This window comes from Triticum aestivum, chromosome 1B (assembly GCF_018294505.1).
Source record: "Triticum aestivum cultivar Chinese Spring chromosome 1B, IWGSC CS RefSeq v2.1, whole genome shotgun sequence".
Classification (NCBI taxonomy): domain Eukaryota; kingdom Viridiplantae; phylum Streptophyta; class Magnoliopsida; order Poales; family Poaceae; genus Triticum; species Triticum aestivum.
Window position 1 is genome coordinate 429,841,865 of NC_057795.1, and position 18,486 is coordinate 429,860,350.

Consider the following 18,486-nt stretch of genomic DNA (forward strand, 5'->3'; position numbering starts at 1 on the left):
TATCTATCAAATCGGAGGACGCCCGCTTATGGCTGCAGGAGATGCAACTTTCCTGTAATGAAGAACAGTTTGTGAAGGCAATAGTCACTCTCTGGTCCATATGGTGGGTGAGAAGGAAGGCAATACATGAAGATCAATACCAATCACCTCATTCCACCTTGTGTTTTATCAACAAGTATTTAGCTGATCTATCTCTAGTTCCTCGAAAGGTGTCTGTAACGCAGCAGAGTGGTGGAGCGCCCCAAAGTTCGTCTCATCGCCAGTTGAAGTGGAGTCCTCCTCCAGCGGGGTGGGCAAAGCTGAATGTTGACGCTGCAATATCAAGATGCGGGAACAAAGGAGTTACTGCGGTGATTTGCCGGGATTACACCGGCTTGTATTGTATCTGGGTGCTTCAATACTCGTGACAGAGAACATGACGGATCTGGAGACGCTTGAGGCTATGGCCTGCAAAGAGGGGCTATGCTTGGCCCTCGACATGAACTTGCAGCATGTCCAAATCAGCACAGATTGTCTGGCAACAGTGAAGCATGCAAACGAGGCGTTTCTAGGACCGAGCAAGGTGATAGTAGACGAGACTAAAGAGATGCTGCATTTCTTTCCTTACTCAGTGCTTATTCATGAAAAACATGAATGTAATTTACAAGCTCACATGCTTGCTAAAGCTGCTACTTCATTAGCCTGTGGTCGCCATCTTTGGCTCACAGGAACCCCGAATATCATTTGTATTCCGTCGAACTTGGATATTGAATAAAAGCAGCTTTAGCCCTCAAAAAAAAAAGACTAGTTGGTATCCCTTTGAGCTCAAAAAAAATGGTTGATTCAATTTGAAGTTCATAACACTTGGGTTTTCGCAACAATAACAACAACAAAAAGTGCATAGCACTTGTCCATCAATTGGGCTGGCATAACGAGATGGGATCACATGGTCCAGTGAAACAGGTGACAGAAAGCATCGGCCGAGATACACAAGACGTTCCGAAATAGCAAGGGAAATGCGCCTGCCAGGCAGACCGCAACCAACAAAACGCCAATAGGCAATAGTAGTAAAGCTATAACCGACGCCGCTTTATTTTAGCACAAGGGGATACCATATGTACAGCCTTTCGAGTACAATCAAGCAACTGGCCTCCCTGCCTTGTACAGCACCAAAATAGATATGTACAGTACAGAGTAACGTGTTGTACAAGGTAGGGAGGCGAGCTGCACGCCGATGATAAAAAGGGGGAGGGGTGTGAGGTCTCTACAAGCTTTTATCAAAAAAGAACAAGAAAAGGCTACCTGGGGACTATCCGGCCTGGTGTTAAACCTGCTGGGGTTGGTGGTTATCTTGAGAGAACCACCTGTTACCTGTGCACTATATGAAGCTTTCTATGTGGGCCTATATCATCATATTAATCTCGTTGATGTCGTCCATTGGGATCTCGAGGCCCATCAAGTCGAGATCCTGGAACCCATCGTCGTCGTCTATATTATTTAACCAGCCGCCAAAATCGCCATCGATTCCTGGTAGCTCAAGGTTAGATAAGTCTGGTATTTCAGCATCATGTGTGGGATTTGCCGGTTCATCACGTCTAGTGGCAGCAAAGGTGCTACTGTCCTTGCTCTTGTTGTCTGAAGGAGTTACTATTGTCTGCGGCTGTGGATCCGGATCCCGGGGAGGAGCACTGCCCACAGGAGCAGATATGTTGGCTGTCCTCTGTTTGGGCTTTGTTTTATTCTTCCGTTCCCCTTTTGCATTGGACGATGGTGGGCGCCCTGATCTGTGCCCTTTACCTTCCCTATCTCTCTCACTTCTCTTTCCTTTTGTATTGCTAACAAGGGAAGCCCCCAGGCCCGAGGTCTTCAGGGTTCCTCCAGTTATGCTGCCTACAACCTCATCAAGCAACAATTCCCTTTGTTTTACATTATTTGTCCAGGGATCCTCCTTGGCAAATGACAGATCCGACATGTGACTGCTCGCTCGAGAAGCGTCTGATGCACTAGACCTTTGGACCGATTTTGGTAGTGTATTATTTTCTGTAAAAAGACGAGTAAGAACACAAGCGATATTATAGTGAAGACAAAGTAGAACAGTATTCGGTATACACGAATGCTTACTACCAAGAGCGCAAGTATTACTTTTCTTTATGAATCTGTGTATGGGTGCTTGATACTCCCTCTGTCCCAAAATAAGTGACTCAACTTTGTATTAACTTTGTACTAAAGCTAGTACAAAGTTGAGTCACTTATTTTGGAACGGAGGGAGTAGTTAATATAAAGTACAAACAATACCTTGTGAAGCAGAATCTGGGTCCCTTCTGTGTGAAGTTGCTGATATAAACATATCCTTGAAAGGGGCTTCATCAAAGCAGCTTGTTCCTGCCTCTTCGTAGATTTGGCAACGTGCCATCGTGCGTTTAACAAAACTGAGGGCAGCATGTTTGCTAGCTCTATTAACACTTTTGCTGCTTGAATTATTTGAGCCACAGAAAGCCTGTAGTTTGGCAGCAACAATAATAACCGTTTAATAAAGTATTCTAACACAATGAATTTGGGATTCACAAAAAATATTGAGGTAAACAAAGCAACGAAGGTCATTATCTCATAAACAGCAAATGCTTGGTATGAGAAAACAAATCTTGATTATTAAGAAATTTTCAAACAAAAATAACATAAACACAAAACCTTCAATTTTACTCCCTCTGTCCCATAATATAAGAACGTTTTTAACACTGCACTAGTGTCAAAAACATTCTTATACTATGGGACGGAGGGAGTAGCAAATATCTTCATTCGACTCAAAAACCCAAGTAGAACAAAATTAGGGTTATAATCATACTATATTAGCAATTAGGAAACAACATTAGTGCACACTAGCCAATGACCCAAAGAAACTAAGAGGTAGTTGTATTTTCGAGATTTTTAGAATGAAATTATTACCATGTATTTCTCGTAAGCAATCAGCACAAGTCTCTCCATGGCGCGCCGCGAAAATTCCCTGGTATTGGGCCGAACCATGTAAATATAAGTTTGAAACTCATGAAATAGTGCTGTAACAAGTAAGAAACAATGTATCACCCGCCAAAAAAAATGTACAATACCTCTGCTGAGACTCCTTCGCAGTTCTAACCATTCTGTCCAACTTCGCTAGTAACTTTTCCTTCTCGAGAACCTTCAACACCATAAAAGGATTACAATTAACTTGACATCTTATGTTGAAGGAATGAGCCAATGACACTCAAAATAGTGAAACAGGTTAGCCGACGCACGCACACATGTATAGTGATTTATTAATACCTCCTTATGAAGTTGGCCTTCTAATCTACAGATTTCAGCATTGACATCCTCGTCTTCACTCTGTGCAAGATCGGGCTGGAATGGTAACAGAACAGTCAAAACATGGAAAATGATCTGCACTGTAATTTCAGAAAACTAAGAGACCAAAACATAAACACTTTTATTAATAAATATAAACATAAATACTTCTATCAACAAATATAAACATCAATAGTTTTATTAATAAATAGAGCTAAACATAAATACCCATATTCAAATGCTAATAGAATTTACGTACTATCTGCCTCCAATACTCATATTATTATTTTATTATTATTATTATTATTATTGGGCTGCAGGTATATTCGGTGTGTAGCATAAAATACTCTTCACATGTCCAACATTCTTAACAGTAGAAAAACATAGCCCATACTAAATAAGAAGGCACCTAATTATTAAACTAACAAATAGAAGAAACTGTTAATGCAGTGACTTCTGAACTAGGTCTACTATGCTGTTCATTAGCGATAACCCGCCAAAAACGGTGCAACGTGTTAAGCTTCATGGACTAGCCCCCTCTCATGTGTGACGCAGGAAAGCCTGGACTTGAACTCAAGACCTTAGGTCCTAATACCATATTAAGTTTCATGCACTAGCCAACACAACCAAAAGTCCGAACTGATGGAAAGGGCTAGGCAATCCACATATACACTTCCACACGAGCAAGCTGTTGGAATATGAGCAGTCTCGGCAGATTAGGCAAACCCACTCATGAGCGACCTAACTTCAATGGTTGTCAACCTCTTACTGCTAAGGCAATCTCCAAGGTTATTATCTGATTATGCAAAAGAAATGGATTGAAAATAAGCTGTTACTGAGAGTAGACCATGCATGTTCGTGTACAAAATGCACATGGGAAGATAATCAATGCAAAATAAAATCCTATGTAACCAAAACAAATTGCATAAAATGCTACTGTAATAGTGACAAGATACCTACCACGGGTTCAATAGATACACCCACTTCACTTAGCTCGATGATAATCCTATCACTGAAGCACATTTCACTGTACTGAAACTCGGGCCACACCTTGGCCTTCTCCATGACATTACTGTTCTTGTGTGACGGTTCATCATTGTATTTCCAATCAGATCCCGACATGAAACCATTAGGGCAATTCCCTGCAGCTTCAAAATTCAGCAAAGGCTCCAACTTATAACCTTCTGAATGAGATTTCCATCCTCCTTCATCAAAATGTATTTCATGTGTATCGAATGGATATCCTTCGCTTCTGTAAACGTCGTTGGCAATATCATCAACCTTATCTTCATCTATCCAAGCTTGAATAAGTCTTTGGCCAACCGAACCAACTTCTCGCACATCAATTCCTTGGACAAGTTGATCCAGGATAGGTTCAATGCAGCTTGTCCCCCAGGCGCCTGAATCATTCACCATCCCATTCAGGGCATACCCATTTGGAAGAGCACTATGGTCATCTTTGTTGCTACCAGCCGGAGTTGATGGCTCTGAAATGTATTCAAGGCTACCCTGCAAAATGGAAAAATTTCAGCATAAATTGACTGGACCAGAAACAAATGGTAGGGATTAATGATAAATAGAGGGTATCAAACTATGAATGCATTCTCGACTTCTATATATGCTAACTACCCACAAACGCATAGCTAACCAGACATATTTTTACAGTAGTGTAATGAAAGGAGTGATCTTCATAGCATACTATAGTACCTTGTATTTCCGACTTTCGTCTCCTTCAACTGACCTGCTCGCAGCAGAGTCATCTAGCAAATGTATCTAAACAATTGAAGTATTAATCAAGAAACCGCCGAGTAAAAAGTAATTATTTTGATAGAAAATAAGATCATGTATACCTGTTCACTTAGGTACGCTATGTCTTCCGTGGTCACAAAACCAAAGAAAGGATCCACCTGCCGCCAAAATGCACTTCCATAAGCAGACCCTAAAACAAGCAGAAACATCACTCAGTAACTTCCAAATAAAAAGATGATGCTGACTATGAAGTCAATGGCCAAAATCAGCCAAAACTGTGTTGAAAGTTGAAACCAGTTCAGAGTTGGTTTTTGTCCGGTTTTGGAAGTCTGAGGTTGTAAAGTAGACAGTTTTGAAGTTCAGAGTTGTATCTTAGACTTTGTTGACAATTCAAGGTTGTAATATGGACTTCTCTCAAAGATAAATGTTGGACTTTAAGGAGTATAGTAAATACTTAGAGCAGAATTTGCTGAAGCAAGCAGTTCCTCATGATCATCTTCTGATTGCACTGGCAAGTGAATAAAACAACGTCAGCAGAATGAAAGAACACTAGAATCACAAACAACAGTTGAACACTCGGTGGTGGGCATGTACCAGGAGAGTCCAACTGCAGATTGCTAATTGTATGCCTAGGGCGTGCATTGCCTTTACGCTCTGATATCTTCTTTATCAGTGGTCTTCCAGATTTACTACAAGGAAAATTCACCGTAAGAATATCTCTGAGCCGTATCTCAAATGACTTGCGGTTGGTTGAGGGAAAAGTCTCACCTTTCATTTCTCTCCGAGACTGTCCTTACACTTCTTTGTTTTGTAATCGGAGCATTTTCAAGCTTGTCAAGTGATGAAGGGGTACTGGGCCTGGTTGGAGTAAAACCACGACCAATCCTTCCTTGTCTTCGTGAAGCATCACCAATATCTTCATCAGCAGAAAACTTATTCTTTTTGGAAGGATGCCCAAGCATTGCAGTCTTTTGAAAACCACAGTGGCCATCATCCAGTTCACCAGCCCTTTTGCTTTTGTCCCTCAACTTTTTCTCAGCAAATCCAAACTCGCCTCCTTCAGGTCCAGTTGAGTGCCCATGATCTCCCCGTTTGGCTTGTTGTGAACCATTTATAGATGCACGCCTGGGTAACCCAGCAGATTGTTCACTGATAGATGGACTTTCAAGCGAACCAGATACTAATGTCCCATCAGTGCTTGTGATGATGGGGAGATTTGACTTCCTTGCTGAACGGGAAATCTTCTGAGGCCTCTGCCCACCCCACTGGGTGGGAGGGGATAGTGAATGTGCAGACTTTGTACGTTTAGAATTGCCAGATCCACTAGCAGAATTCAACTTATTTGTGGCAGAAGGATGTTCCCAGTCATCAGGATTAGCTTGTAGTCGATGCCTGTTTGGAGATGACTTCAATAATGAACCAGAGTTTGATCGGGGTCCCCTAGCAGACCCGTTTGCCTTTGATACTGCTGTGATATTAGAACTAGTGTCATCTTCATTGAATCTGAAAAATTCAATGCATCAGATGCCATGCATTTTTACTTGCAGAAAGAAGCAAATGTTGGTAAAAAAAAATAAGTCTTGACATGCAGGAGGTAACTACATCCATTCGATGTGGCAAGTGATGAATTGGGGTAAGAGGATACAAAGTAAAAGGTAGAGAAGCATCTTACTTGTTAATAGCTTTGGGATTGGACATTTCCTTGTCTAAAACAAGTTGTCGATCCCTTTTGTTAGTAGGATGGAAACCACTGTCTTGGTCATTCCTATTCAGGGATCGCCCAACAAGACCATTTTGTGCAGAAAGCAAGTCTGCTTTACCAGTGCCAGAGACAGATGCAACAGCTCCAGACCTGCACATTCAGTTTCACATAATTAATACCCAGAAGAAGAAAAAAGGTGCTGCATGGTCATGAGAAGGACTTCCTATTAAATTTAGTGGAATTACTGAATTTGAAGAATGTACAGAGAGAAACAGTTGAATTCTCAGAGCAAATGAAGCCTGAACAATAGAGAATCAGTGCAATGAAAAGCAAGGATCGAAGAATGAGTCTTTCACCTGAAACTAGGGGAATTTCCCATTCTTGCCCTGGCATCACTGCTAAACTTGTGTTGCATGCCTTGTTTCTGCTCCCAGTCTACATCCATGGTTCGTGAAGTACTAACAGATGAAACATCTGCCTTGATGGCAGAACGCTTTTTCTTCATCTTTGGCTTCTCCCAACCATCAATACTAGTTGTCAAGCCTCTCGTTTTTTCTTCAGGAACTGCTGGACCACCATTTGTAACTTTCCCAGGATCTGAGCTTCTATCAACGGGTGCCAATCCCCTTGAGATACTCGCGGTCCTTGAGTCCATCTAATAAACCAGAAATAAGTCGTGTTATCAATTAAGAGAACAATCAAAATGTAAACTAAACAAATATATAAAAATCCATAATAATAAGTTTAATAAAACTGGCAGGTCATCTGATTTCCATGCACAAGAAATATCATTTCATGCAAGTTAACAATAACAAAACAGCATATCAGAGTCAATGTAGTAGAACATATAGCTAAACAACATGACAAATGGAGAGAAAATCAGTTTAAAGCGAGGCCTAATTTGATAAACAGAGATAGAGAGCAACCCGTACACTGAGTAGCAACACATAGTCATATCATTCCTTTTTGTCCAACACTTTAGCAACTAGTTATTAAACAACCATGTAGAAGAAAAGAAGTGACAAGCGGAGAGTTAACAAAATTTAGCACTGCAAGCTACAACCTCCGTCATGGATGTACGCAATCTCCTATTTTGTACTGCATTCTTTGTCCTCTCTTCTCTTTGAGGCCCAAGTTCTGCATCATCTGCATTTAGATGGCCGTGCGGGCCAATCCTGGACATAGCTCCTCCACACAAAGATGCGGTAGATCGTTCATTTGATGAACTGTCTCCGCGGGAACGTTTTCGTGTAATGTTAGGACAACATTTATCAATCTTCGCTACAGCAGCACCAAAAGCTCTAGCTCTTAAACTGCAAAAGAAAAATCATACTGAATAATTAGTGCATAGTTAACATAATAATCCATATGCACATTGTCTGCCCATAGAACGTTTTCTAGTACGATAAAATCAGTATTGTAGAAGAAAGGCCTATCTCCAATAAAAGATGCTTTTCTAAATTGGACACATCAGCCAATCAACTAATTAACAGAATTTAGAGTTCCCTGTTTGCTACCGTCTTTCACATTCTTGGTTCATCTGACAAGACAGCATAGAGAGTAGTACCTAGCTTTGTTTGACATCTCATTAAGGTTATGCCTCAAACGTCTGATCTCTTCAACAGAATTAGGAAAGTTCCTTCCTGTACATGGAGTTGATGTTGATTCTTCTGGGGAAGTTCCAAATATGGAACTTATTGATTTTTTTACATCTAATCGAGATGCTTTCTGATCCAAAGTTGCTGCTCTTAGTTCCATGGCAAGGGATTGAAGCAAGGTAGCAGAGTCGCTGCTCTTAGTTGCTGGTGATCTTGTTGAGCTTGATACTGGGAACGTCGCATAACTATCACCACCTTCACGAAAGCTTCCTGACCTTTCCAATGAAGCAGACGAATATGACCCGCGTGATCCATTGAAGTATCCATGCCCATCAGGGCTGCCAGACAACAAGTCTGACTTTGTACCAGATGCCATTAACCTGGTTCTGGCAAGTTTACGCCGCTAAAAAGTTCAACATGAGTACAAAAAGTTGCAAAAGACTAATCTTGCAACCATTGAGCTCAAATGCCCAAGAAGCAGTAAGAGATCTCAAATCACAGAAAAACCTGTCAATATAGAAGATCGTGAGTAATAAATAAATCATGGAACCAGTCTTTCACATCAAGTAACATGGTACGCTCCAGGTCCAAAGTAAGGAGCAAAAAAGATAGCTTTGACCAAAGAAAACACACAACCTTAATGGATTGTGCCACCACTTAATATTTTACATAAATATTTCCGCGTGTGACATCCTGTTCTACTCCAGATTTTTACAAACACAAACCTCTTTCCGTATACAGAAGCTTTTTGCTTATTAATATTGACCGATAAAACATAGTCCGCAAAACAGGCCAACTGCAGTGTGATACGCTAATCGTACATAAATTATAAATAAACAACTTGTCAAATTATATGCGACGCATCCCATTAATGCAACAATACTATTAATAAATGCAACCAGCTCTACTCCTTCCATGAGTCTTGGGGTAAACTATGAGACACAAAATTTGTTTGTTTTCCATCAGATTGTACTTCTAGTTAGTTGTCAAATCCCAAATCTGGTTAATCATGCCATAGTGACAATGTAATGCACAGAGCAAAGCTCGACAGAGATACTAGCAGCTCCTAAGGATGAGCTCTAGTACAAACCGAAGGCCACTTGACAATCAGCGTCACCAACAGAAATGCACCATCTACAAGGAGAAGGACGACATAGCGACATTTACCCAAAGTTCTTGGAGCTAGCTAACAAATCAAATAAACCATGATACATGGCTCCATGCAACGTCCATCAATGACCAAAATGTAGAAGTTGCCGAAGCGCCAAATGAAGCACTGAGAACTACTCTCAATTCTTTTCCAAATGTCCAGCAAACTCGGCCATTCTCTGTTGCCAAACCCCGCAAGTCTCGTGCTAGCTACAATCAAGAACTCACCAATTCAAAGCTAACGAAGCTTGCCACTACAGCACTCTAGCCCGCCTCTATTGATCCAGCCGGCTCAACCAACCGCCACTCACCGCCCGGATCTCAGCAGAGATCCCAGCAATTCCAGTTAAATCCAGCACATACCATCTCTCGTGAACCTCTCCACAGCCCTGCCACCATCACCACCACCACCATCATCCTAGACGCCCCGACCCCTGCCGGATCCCGCGGCCAAACCCTTGTGGCGGATCAACCCCCGGGGTGGGCCCACATGTCAGACCACGCGTCGCACAAGGAAATCCCTCCCGCAAGCTCAGGCAGCTGCCTCCGAGCACCCCCGCGCACGCGGGGATAGCACGATTGCTCGGCGGAATCAAATTGGGCGTAAACGGTGGGATTAGGGCTTACCAAGAGCGCGGGGATCCGGATCTTCAATCCGGCGGGGGAGCTCGCCGCGGAAGAGGAGCAATCGAGCAGAGAGGAGCACAGCGTCGGGGGAGGGCGGGGGGGGGGGGGGGGGGGGGGAGGCTCGGAGGAAGAGCTCGAGTTGGAGAGAGCTTCCAGGGGAGAAAGGGCGGCTTCGGTGAAGGCGGAGGAAGGAAGGGGACGAGGTGGGGTCGCCGTCGGTCTGAACGGACAAAGGGGGAAAACGAGTCAGCTAAAAGGGTGGCGGTGGCTGTGCCAATGACATGTGGGACCGGGCTCGCTGGGCAGTGGCAGGGGCCGGTGATGTGTGGGGATTTTGTTGGCCTTGTTGCTACAATCTCCTGTAAAGCCAATATTTAGAGCGACTGGTTAAGTAGTCTCATGGGTAGTTTAGATTGCGGCATTTTCCTGAGGAATTTCAATCTTGTTTAACCTCCAACGAGATACTACAAAGGATTTCAAAAAGTAAACATCTCATCTAAACAATGCCATTTATTCATTTCAGATAGGCTAGAAAATTCTTACTTTTTAAATTGTTTAAGGTAATTGTGAAACAAAAAGACTATCGGAAGGAATGTCGAGTGGATGGTCCTAGAACGCGACGGGTAGGAGTGACAAGCCGGAGCAGCAAAGAAGAAGAAGGTGGGGAAGAAAGGAAAGGAAGAGAGAAGGTGCACTAGCTGGAGTGCAAGAACAATAATGACAGGCGACCGGCGACCGACGTCAAGGCAGTGGCGCATGGCGGCGGAAGCAAGGTGGTGGCACCCTAATGGCCGAGAGGATAATAAGCCCCCCCCCCTACTTAGATGTGGGCACGGAGTGCACGGCCGAGAAGCGACGATGCCCTAACTTGCCATTGTCAAAGCCTATGAAATTAGCGGACGATAATGGATCTAAGGAGGAGCACGATAATGCAACAACTGAGAAAGAAGAAATATTTGTGAGTCAAACAGGAGGAAGAAAGGTTGGGAAATGATGGGTTTCTTGAAAAGAACTGTGAGACGACGTTGGCGTAGGATAATGTTTGAATCGACTAACTGGTGGCATCTTTAATTTCTTATATGCATCGATACGTGTTGTAGACCCTTTGGCATTGATATTCTCATAATTTTTCCTTGTTCACTTGATGTGCCATCTGGCTAATGGAGTAATCATCCCATATTTGATCATCTTCTTCTTTCTTGATCCCCTTTTCTTCATTCTTCTTCTAACCATATGGTGGGAGAGTTGCAACGTTCTTTCGAATCTCCCCATTCTCATTTATTTTTCTTCGTCAGAAGTCTCTTCATGATCGTCTCCAGAGGAGGGGGTGCAAACCTCCAAGTATGTTGTCATGTACTATCACTACTGCAGGATGCTGCTAACGCGACACTACGATCAGAGACCCTTCGACGAAACTATGTGCGATGTAATAATCAAACGGTGGTGTAAAAAACCGTCAAAAAGGTGCAAAACGTTTGCGATGACGGATGCATCAAACACGGTTCAGATTTTAGTTGTGTGTGCGATGCAGTGCATACGGTTCAGTTCAATTATCTGTTCGCGATGAGGAGGAATAAAAAAAAAGGCAGCCAGATGAAGGTGTGTGCGATATACAACATATGATTCACTCGGATGAACTGTTTGTGATTAGGCAACACAAAAGAAACGGTCAGCCAGATCAAGTTGTGTGCGATATACGGCATGCAGTTCACTCGGATGAACTGTTGGCGTTGAGACAAGAGAACAGAAATGGTTCAATATAACAAGATGTGTGTGATACGCGGGAAACAAGTCTGTAATCAGAAATGTGTGTGAAGACCGATAATAACACAGACGATTGCTGCTAATAAGACGTGTGTGTTGTGCGATGAGATTTCATATAGAACAACAACATATATATACACACTTATAAGGACATGGTTGCATAACCAAATTAAACATCCACTTACATAGGTGGCTACTACAACCATGGCATTTGCACACACCAAAGTAAACTATTACATGCATAATTACATAGGTGGCTACTACACACATGACATTTCCACACACCAAAGTAAACTATATATTACATGCATGATTAACTAGGATAAACGATCATCTGATCATCATCTATTTTTTGTGACACTTGCTCTGCTTGTGGCTCGATCCGGCCTCATTGATTTGGGTAACGAGGCACTTCCTCATGTCAACGATCCGCCTGTGCATCTCGTAGCATGTGTACACGCTCTTGGCCGCGAACCTGGGGTGAGGTTCATCCAGTTGCCGCATCCAGGCCCCGTGCCAGGATACGGGACGTGTTCTGTTGGCATCCTGATTCATCTTTTCGTAATATGGGTCGATGATGGCTCAGGCGAGTTCAACCAGGGAGTCCTTCTTCGTGCTGCCCCAAACCCTGCAGTGCTCATGGATTTTGACAAGGTTCTTGCAGGCCAAGCCCGCAACACTGAGCGCTTTTACATCGTCGGTGGTTTCCACCGTAGCGAACTTGTAGTCGGTGTTGTTGACAAACATGATGAAACGGTCAGAAGGCTCTGTGGCCATGTAGTGGTGTGATGACCCACAAGTGTAGGGGATCTATCGTAGTCCTTTCGATAAGTAAGAGTGTCGAACCTGACGAGGAGCAGAAGGAAATGATAAGCGGTTTTCGGTAAGGTTTTCTCTGCAAGCACTGAAATTGTAGGTAACTGATAGTTTTGTGATAAGATAAATAGTAATGAGCAACAAGTAAATAAAGTAAATAAAGTGCAGCAAGGTGGCCCAATCCTTTATGTAGCAAAGGATAAGCCTGGACAATTTCTAATAATGAGAAAGGAGCTCCCGAGGACACATGGAAATTATCGTCAAGCTAGTTTTCATCATGTTCATATGATTTGCGTTCGGTACTTTGATAATTTTATATGTGGGTGCACCGGTGCTTGGGTACTGCCCTTACTTGGACAAGCATCCCACTTATGATTAACCCCTATTGCAAGCGTCCGCAACTACAAAAGAAGTATTAAGGTAAACCTAACCACAGCATTAAACATATGGATCCAAATCATCCCCTAACGAAGCAATGCATAAACTAGGGTTTAAGCTTCTGTCACTCTAGCAACCCATCATCTACTTATTACTTCCCTATGCCTTCCTCTAGGCCCAAATAATGGTGAAGTGTCATGTAGTCGACGTTCACATAACACCACTAGAGAAAAAGACAACATACATCTCATCGAAATATCGAACGAATACCAAATTCACATGACTACTAATAGCAAGACTTCACCCATGTCCTCAGGAACAAACGTAACTACTCACAAAGCATATTCATGTTCATAATCAGAGGAGTAATAATATGCATAAAGGATCTGAACATATAATATTCCACCAAGTAAACCAATTAGCATCAACTACAAGGAGTAATCAACATTACTAGCAACCCACAGTTACCAATTTGTGGTTTTGATACAAGATTGGATACAAGAGATGAACTAGGGTTTTGAGAGGAGATGGTGTTGGTGAAGATGTTGATGGAGATTGACCCCCTCCCGATGAGAGGATCGTTGGTGATGATTTCCCCCTCCCGGAGAAAAGTGTCCGCGGCAGAACAGCTCCGCCGGAGCCCTAGATTGGTTCCGCCAAGGTTCCATCTCATGGCGGCGGAGTTTCATCCCATAAGCTTGCCCACGATTTTTTCCAGGGTAAAAGCTCTAATATAGAAGAAGATGGACACCGGAGGCCCACCAGGGGGCCCAGGAGACAGGGGGCGTGCCCAGTAGGAGGGCGCGCCCCCACCCTCCTGGACAGGGTGTGGGCCCCCTGATGTATTTCTTTCGCCCAATAATTCTTATTAATTCCAAAAACATGTTTCGTGGAGTTTCAGGATTTTTGGAGCAGTGCATAATAGGTTTCCAATGTTTGCTCCTTTTCCAGCCAGAATTCCAGCTGCCGACATTCCCCCTCTTCATGGTAAACCTTGTAAAATAAGAGAGAATAGCTATAAGTATTGAGATATAATGTGTAATAACAGCCCATAATGCAATAAATATTGATATAAAAGCATGATGCAAAATGGACGTATCAACTCCCCCAAGCTTAGACCTCGCTTGTCCTCAAGCGGAAGCCGAAATCGAAAAATATGTCCACGTGTTTAGAGATAGAGGTGTCGATAAAAATAAAATACGGACATGAGGGCATCATGATCATTCTTATAACAGCAACATATATAGATTTTATCATACGATTTCTTATGTTCAAGTAACAATCAATTCACAATGTCAAGTATGGTTCAAAAACTTCATTGGGAACTAACAAACTATAATCTCAGTCATTGAAGCAATTGCAATTTATCATAACATCAGAAAGAGTCAACAATAGAGCTTTTCAGCAAGTTCACATACTCAACTATCTTGTAGTCTTTCTACAATTGCTAACACTCACACAATACTTGTGGTTATGGAGTTTCAGCCAGACACTGAGAAAGATAGGGGCTTATTGTGTTGCCTCCCAACGTATTCACCTCTAGGTGATGTCAACAATAATAGCCCATGCTAACTTACATCCAATTGGATAACTATATCATGATCTTTCAAACACGAGGAGCTTGCCAAAGGGTAAAATGAAAAAGGGAAAGGTGTGGATCACCTTGAATCAAGCATAAAGTAAAAACATAAAGTAAAAGATAGGCCCTTCGCAGAGGGAAGCAGAGGTTGTCACGTGCATTTAGGGTTGATGCACAAAATCTTAATGCAAAAGAACGTCACTTTATATTGCCCCTTGTATGTGGACCTTTATTATGCAGTCCGTCGCTTTTATTACTTCCACAACAAGATCATACAAAGCTTATTTTCTCTGCACTAATAAGTCATACATATTTAGGTAGCAATTTTTATTGCTTGCAACATGACAACTTACTTGAAGGATCTTACTCAATCCATAGGTAGGTATGGTGGACTCTCATGGCAAAACTGGGTTTAAGGATATTTGGAAGCACAAGTAGTATCTCTACTTAGTGCAAGGAATTTGGCTAGCATGAGGGGGAAAGGCAAGCTCAACATGTTTGGAAGGTCAATGACAATATACTTTAACTGAGATGTGCGAAAACATAAACCATTACCTTGTCTTCCTTGTCCAACGTCAACTCTTTTAACATGTCATACTTAATGAGTGCTCCCAATTATAAAAGGTGTCCAAGATAATATATTTATATGTGAACCCCTCTTTCCTTATCACTTCCTATTAATTGCAACGATGACCAAGACTACATTTATCAACTCTCAACAATTTTATGCCTCGTACTTTCTATGTGTGAAGTCATCACTATTCATAAGATCAATATGAACTCTTTTATTCTTTCTACTTTCTCAAGATCATAGCCACATAGCAAAGCCCTTGACTCAACACTAATCTTTATTATAGATAGCTCACGGACTCGATTACAAAAAGAGATCACAATGCAAAACTCAAAACTACTTGATATCAAAACTTCAATCTACTAGATCAAGATATTACTAAAAGGATCGAACTAAATAAAACGGTAAAGATAGGAGTGTGATCGTGATACGATACCGGGGCACCTCCCCCAAGCTTGGCAGTTGCCAAGGGGAGTGCCCATACCCATGTGATTATGTCTCCTTCTTCACGATTGGTGTTATGATCTTCTTGGCGATGATGCCCCTCAAGATACGGTTCTCCTCCTCGAGCTTATTGACTTGTTGTTTGAGGTCCATAATTTCTTTATGGAGCTTGACCGTAATGGCTAAAGCTCCCTTTACCAAGGATGCTGCATAGCTTCTGGAGAACAAGTGAAGCTCTTTTTCATATTTTCATAAGAAAGAAATCTAAAGTTGGAAGGGGTGACCGAAGTTGGAATAGCCATGCTAGGTAGTTCCCCCATCATGAATTCTGCTTGGAGACGAAAGGTGACTTCTTGATCTTCCTCCATGGCATCTATCCTTTTCAAATCAGCCTCCATCTCATCCTCCGTTGATGGTCCAAAGTGATATGCATCGTTATTTGCTCCCGGACCTGGTGTGGGGTGAGACACCCGACTCTCCCCGACTAACTACTGAGAAGACATCTTGCTTTTATTCTGCAACAGGAATAGCTCGAAACGAAAACAGAGGATATTTGCGTGATACGGTGGTCAAAACCTTCGTGAGTATATATAATGATTTTTTACCGACCAAAATACGTAACGTGCAAGAAAACGGAGTCCGGGAGGCACACGAGGTGCCCACGAGACAGGGGGCGTGCCCAGTAGGGGGGGGCGCCCTCCACTCTCGTGGGTGCCTCGTGTCCCTTTCGGACTACTTCTTTCTTCCGAAAATTCTTAAATATTCCAAAACTGATAAAAATTGTCATTGGAGTTGTTTTCGAGTCGGTTTACTTACCATACCACATACCTATTCATTTTCGGAGTCTGGAACGTTCTGGAAAGTGTCCCTTATGTATTTCTCCGGGGTTACGATTTCAATAATATTAGTTTCAACATTGATAGGATTACCTGAAATATAATGTTTAATTATTTGACCGTTTACCACCCTTGGACTTGTGCCTTCGAAGTTGTTGATTTTTATGGCACCAGAACGATAGACCTCCTCGATAACGTAAGGACCTTCCCATTTAGAGAGAAGTTTTCCTGCAAAAAATCTTAAACGAGAGTTGAATAATAACACATAATCTCCTACGTTAAACTCACGCTTTTGTATCCTCTTGTCATGCCAGCGTTTGACTTTTTCTTTGAATAACTTGGCATTCTCATAAGCTTGGGTTCTCCATTCATCAAGTGAGCTAATATCAAACAACTCTTCTCACCAGCAAGTTTGAAGTCATAGTTGAGCTCTTTAATAGCCCAATATGCTTTATGTTCAAGTTCAAGAGGTAAATGACACACTTTTCCATAAACCATCTTATATGGAGACATACTTATAGGATTTTTGTATGCAGTTCTATAGGCCCATAATGCATCATCAAGTTTTTTGGACCAATTCTTTCTAGATCTATTCACAGTCTTTTGCAAAATTAATTTGAGCTCTCTATTGCTCAACTCTAGTTGACCACTAGACTGTGGATGATAAAGAGATGCGATTCTATGATTAACATCATACTTAGCAAGCATCTTACGGAAAGCACCATGAATAAAGTGTGAACCACCATCAGTCATAAGATATCTAGGGACTCCAAACCTCGGAAAAATAACTTCTTTAAGCATTTTAATAGAAGTGTTATGATCAGCACTACTAGTTGGAATAGCTTCTACCCACTTAGTAACGTAATCAACAACAACTAAAATATGTGTATAACCATTAGAGGCAGGAAAAGGTCCCATATAATCAAACCCCCAAACATCAAATGGTTCAATAACAAGAGAATAATTCATATGCATTTCTTGACGTCTACTAATGTTACCTATTCTTTGGCATTCATCACAAGATAAGACAAACTTACGAGCATCTTTGAAGAGAGTAGGCCAATAAAACCCAGATTGTAGTACCTTGTGTGCAGTTCTATCTCCAGCGTGGTGTCCTCCATAAGATTCAGAATGACACTTGCGTAGGATCTGTTCCTGTTCATGCTCAGGCACACAACGTCTAATAACACCATCTACTCCTTCTTTATAAAGATGTGGGTCATCCCAGAAGTAATGTCTTAAATCATAAAAGAACTTTTTCTTTTGCTGGTATGTGAAACTAGGAGGTATAAATTTAGCAACAATGTAATTAGCATAATCAGCATACCAAGGAGCAGTACAAGAAGCATTAATGACCGCTAATTGTTCATCAGGAAAGCTATCATCAATAGGTAGTGGGTCATCAAGAAGATTCTCTAACCTAGACAAGTTGTCTGCAACAGGGTTCTCAGCTCCCTTTCTATCAATAATATGCAAATCAAATTCTTGGAGCAGGAGAACCCATCTAATGAGCCTAGGCTTAGCATCTTTCTTTTCCATAAGATATTTAATATCAGCATGATCAGTGTGAATAGTAACTTTGGAATCGGCAATATAAGGTCTAAACTTATCACATGCAAACACAACTGCTAAGAGTTCTTTTTCAGTAGTAGCATAATTTCTCTGGGCAGTGTCAAGAGTCTTACTAGCATACTGGATAACGTTCAATTTCTTATCGACTCTTTGCCCTAGAACAACACCTACAGCATAATCACTAGCATCGCACATAATTTCCAAAGGTAAATTCCAATCAGGTGGCTGAACAATAGGTGCAGTGATCAAAGCTTTCTTAAGTATTTCAAATGCTTCTACACAATCATCATCAAAGACAAAAGGAATATCTTTTTGCAATAAATTAGTTAGAGGCCTAGAGATTTTAGAAAAGTCCTTAATGAACCTCCTATAAAAACTGGCAGGACCAAGGAAACTTCTTATAC

At 41.8% G+C, this 18,486-nt stretch overlaps 1 protein-coding gene across 2 annotated transcripts; it reads right to left on the reverse strand.

Moving 5' to 3' along the window:
* Positions 1–1,047: 1,047 nt before the first annotated feature.
* On the reverse strand, positions 1,048–10,272 carry LOC123129008 (uncharacterized). Of its 2 annotated transcripts, XM_044549142.1 has the most exons (16): positions 10,123–10,272; positions 8,316–8,853; positions 7,812–8,061; positions 7,105–7,403; positions 6,719–6,898; positions 5,815–6,549; positions 5,641–5,735; positions 5,501–5,554; positions 5,148–5,236; positions 5,005–5,070; positions 4,258–4,806; positions 3,280–3,354; positions 3,084–3,154; positions 2,923–2,980; positions 2,275–2,476; positions 1,048–2,019 (listed from the first exon to the last, which is right to left on the reverse strand). In XM_044549142.1, the coding sequence occupies exons 2-16, from the start codon at positions 8,720–8,722 to the stop codon at positions 1,382–1,384; spliced, it is 3,768 nt and encodes a 1,255-aa protein (XP_044405077.1). In that variant the 5' UTR covers positions 8,723–8,853; positions 10,123–10,272; the 3' UTR covers positions 1,048–1,381. The 2 variants fall into 2 exon arrangements, with proteins under 2 accessions (XP_044405077.1, XP_044405083.1); XM_044549148.1 differs by lacking the exon at positions 10,123–10,272 and having other exon boundaries at positions 8,316–10,038.
* Between the last annotated feature and the right edge of the window lie 8,214 nt (positions 10,273–18,486).

Coding starts and splice junctions, on each gene's coding strand:
- LOC123129008 (XM_044549142.1), bottom strand. CDS start 8,722: ATGGCATCTGGTACAAAGTCAGACTTGTTGTCTGGCAGCCCTGATGGG. Junction 5,071..5,147: donor TAGCGTACCTAAGTGAACAG/GTATACATGATC, acceptor TCAATTGTTTAG/ATACATTTGCTAGATGACTC. Junction 4,807..5,004: donor ACGAAAGTCGGAAATACAAG/GTACTATAGTAT, acceptor TCCATTTTGCAG/GGTAGCCTTGAATACATTTC.